General features: G+C 39.6%; 1 protein-coding gene across 3 annotated transcripts in view; it reads left to right on the top strand.

Moving 5' to 3' along the window:
• LOC105456457 (DNA ligase 1) overlaps positions 1 to 2618 on the top strand; it is an 8535-nt gene that overhangs the window by 4860 nt on the left and 1057 nt on the right. For 2 of the 3 annotated variants that reach the window (XM_011700519.1, XM_011700518.1), the window contains 3 exons: positions 759 to 1084; positions 1284 to 1527; positions 1756 to 2047. In XM_011700519.1, coding sequence (XP_011698821.1) covers positions 759 to 1084; positions 1284 to 1527; positions 1756 to 2047 — 862 coding nt within the window. The remainder of the gene's footprint in view (positions 1 to 758; positions 1085 to 1283; positions 1528 to 1755; positions 2048 to 2618) is intronic. The other variant, XM_011700520.1, reaches the window with a different exon arrangement.

Here is a 2618-nt window from a genome sequence, read left to right as displayed (position 1 = left end):
CCCCTACCCTCAACGTCCCCTGAACCGCCACTACCCACGTCGATAGGCGAGCCATCGTTTATCCATTGTTAAACTGTTGGACTAATTAAACTGTTAATTGATTATCGTTGAATTAACCGGTGTCTTCATGTTTCTCAATGGGTTTACCAACACTTCCCGTCCCTCCCCGTTTCTCTCCTGTCGCACAAACGAGCAAAATCTCTCGCTCACCGAATTGACATCCTCGACGGGGAACGAGATCGTCATTCAGAGGCGAGTGACTCGTCGTACTCGTTAAAAATACGTGTGTCGATGCGAAGCGTTAAATATCAATTAATGGTCTCATAAAAGTCCCACACGCGTCAAGTTGAGCGAAGTGTTTAACTAGACTCACTTATATCATTCTTTAGTCACAGACATAAATTTCAAAAGAAGGAAAGAGACAATTATTTATCAATAGTTCATTTTTCAATCCTTAGGATTAAAGTATCTAATGATTTTGATTTTGAGACAAGTAAAAAATACGATTTTATGATTTACAAACATCTTTAATATTGCCCTTTTTCAATTTCTAATGTAATGTAAAAAAAAAAATTATATTCCTATATTATGTTACGAAAATATTTCTCTTTTATCTCTGATTTCTTTTTTGTTGCTAGAAGACGGCCTAATGAATGGTTACGTGTTCATAAGTACTTTGTGTTCTTTCTTAAAACGCAAAGGAGTGCCAACGAAATATATATGCGTTTATGTGCTGATCGATTGTCTCTCTCCGCCAGGCAAGGCCCACTTCGTATTCGAATCAGAAAAGTCGAACATGCACAATCAGCTGCTGAAACAGATCCAGGAGGGCGTGAAGCTCAAGACCGTGAGGACGAATGACCGCTCGAAGCCGATGCTGGAGGGACTGAGGAAATTCCGGCGACAAATGACCATCGAGGAGCAAATTCAAAAGGCCGAGGAGGCGCCCGTGGATGACGTTATAATTCAGGACGAGATGGATGACATTGATGCCGTTAGGGATGATTTGCAAAGCACCAAGCAGATGCTCGCGATGGAACTTAGAAACAAAGAAACCTTAGAACGAGACAATAAGCGACTGCAGGTAATAAAATTGAAATTTGATATTTGGTATATTTTAGGAAAAGCTCCTTCAAAATAGCTTGTGTTCACTTTATTCTATTTCATAACTTGTACATCATATTTATTTGAACAAGGTAAACTGGATACTATTGGCCAGACGGGAACTGAAGGGTTAAAGAAATAGCTAAAGTTCATTTTTTACGGAATAATTTCATGTGCAGGCACGAATTTTGAATCTCGAGGCAGAAGTAGAACGTGTTAAGCTACAAAATAATACCCAAGAAAACAAGCAACAGGACGTGAAACTCATGGAATCTTTGAGACAGGAAGTGCAGCAAGCGAGAAAAGATGCGGAGAAAGTGGAGAAGGAATTCACCAACGCCGCCGAGGAAAGAGACAAGGCTAGAAACGAGTTAGAAGAGATGAAAAGAATGTACGCGGCGTTAGAAAAGCGTATGAAGGCTGGTGCGTAATTAAGAGAGTGTCCGCTTTGCTGAAGGCTAGAGCGATTCTATATTAATTGCGTTTTCTCATCTGACAATGAGCTTTCCCTAATCGCCTTGAATTAAGCGCTTTTCAAACAACATCTTAATTATCAATTCCATGCAAATTAAATCTATTTTTTACGCTTTCATATCAACGCTTGCATTAATCACGTTTCTTCGCCTCGCTTTCCTTTGCTTTGCTTATCAGAAGAAGAGCTTACGTCAGTTGAAGCTGAACCGATAGTGGAGTTAGCGGAGGACTGGGAAAACGTGGGATGGTACAATGTTGTAGGAATGGCACTGGCTGGTTGTCCGAGCGCAAAGGACGTAGCCAAGATCGCGACGCAAAAGAGCATAGACAAACAGGATGTTCGCAGTGAGAGCGAGGAGGAGGAAGAGAGTACGGAAGAGGAAGAGGAAGACGAGGATCCTAAAGCCGGAGCGGAGAAACGCGCGCAAAGGGAGATCAAGCTTCTCATTTCGAAAATTAAAAATTTCAAGTGAGTGCGGCGACGAAACCTCCGAGATCCTTATATAATCGGCCAAATAAGAGTGGTCGACCTATTTAAAAGAAAAGTTTATTTATTAGCATTTAAATTGTAATGATTATATTCTATAGGATTATGATTAAAATGCAATTACATTAATAAGGAGTCCAGTCACTACCGGTGTCTAATGGAACCGCTTACGCATAAAGCGCTATAAAGCTGTATTTTCAATTAGTGGAAAGTATGCCAGTCCGTCATAGACATGGTGGGTCGCTTATTAATGTAATTGCATTTTAATAATAATCTTATAGAATATATATAACTATTAGAGGTGTGCGAATCAAGCATATTTGCATGGTCGAATCGAATCGAATCGAATTTTTATAACATGTTCGAAATCGAATCGAATCGAATCTGAAATTTTCACTTCGAATCGAATCTCTTTAATTCGAATACGAATCGAATCTGAATCAAATTTTCCCAGATTAACATTACATTAGGCGATCGATTCGAAATCGAACCATTGTTGATTCGAAATTCTCGAACTATTCGATTTCAAATCTCGCAGATTCGAAAACGAACT

This window comes from Wasmannia auropunctata, unplaced genomic scaffold (genome assembly GCF_000956235.1).
Source record: "Wasmannia auropunctata unplaced genomic scaffold, wasmannia.A_1.0 LD335677.1, whole genome shotgun sequence".
Lineage (NCBI taxonomy): Eukaryota > Metazoa > Arthropoda > Insecta > Hymenoptera > Formicidae > Wasmannia > Wasmannia auropunctata.
The sequence above is the reverse complement of the archived record's forward strand: the minus strand, read 5'-3'. Positions and strand labels throughout refer to the sequence as shown.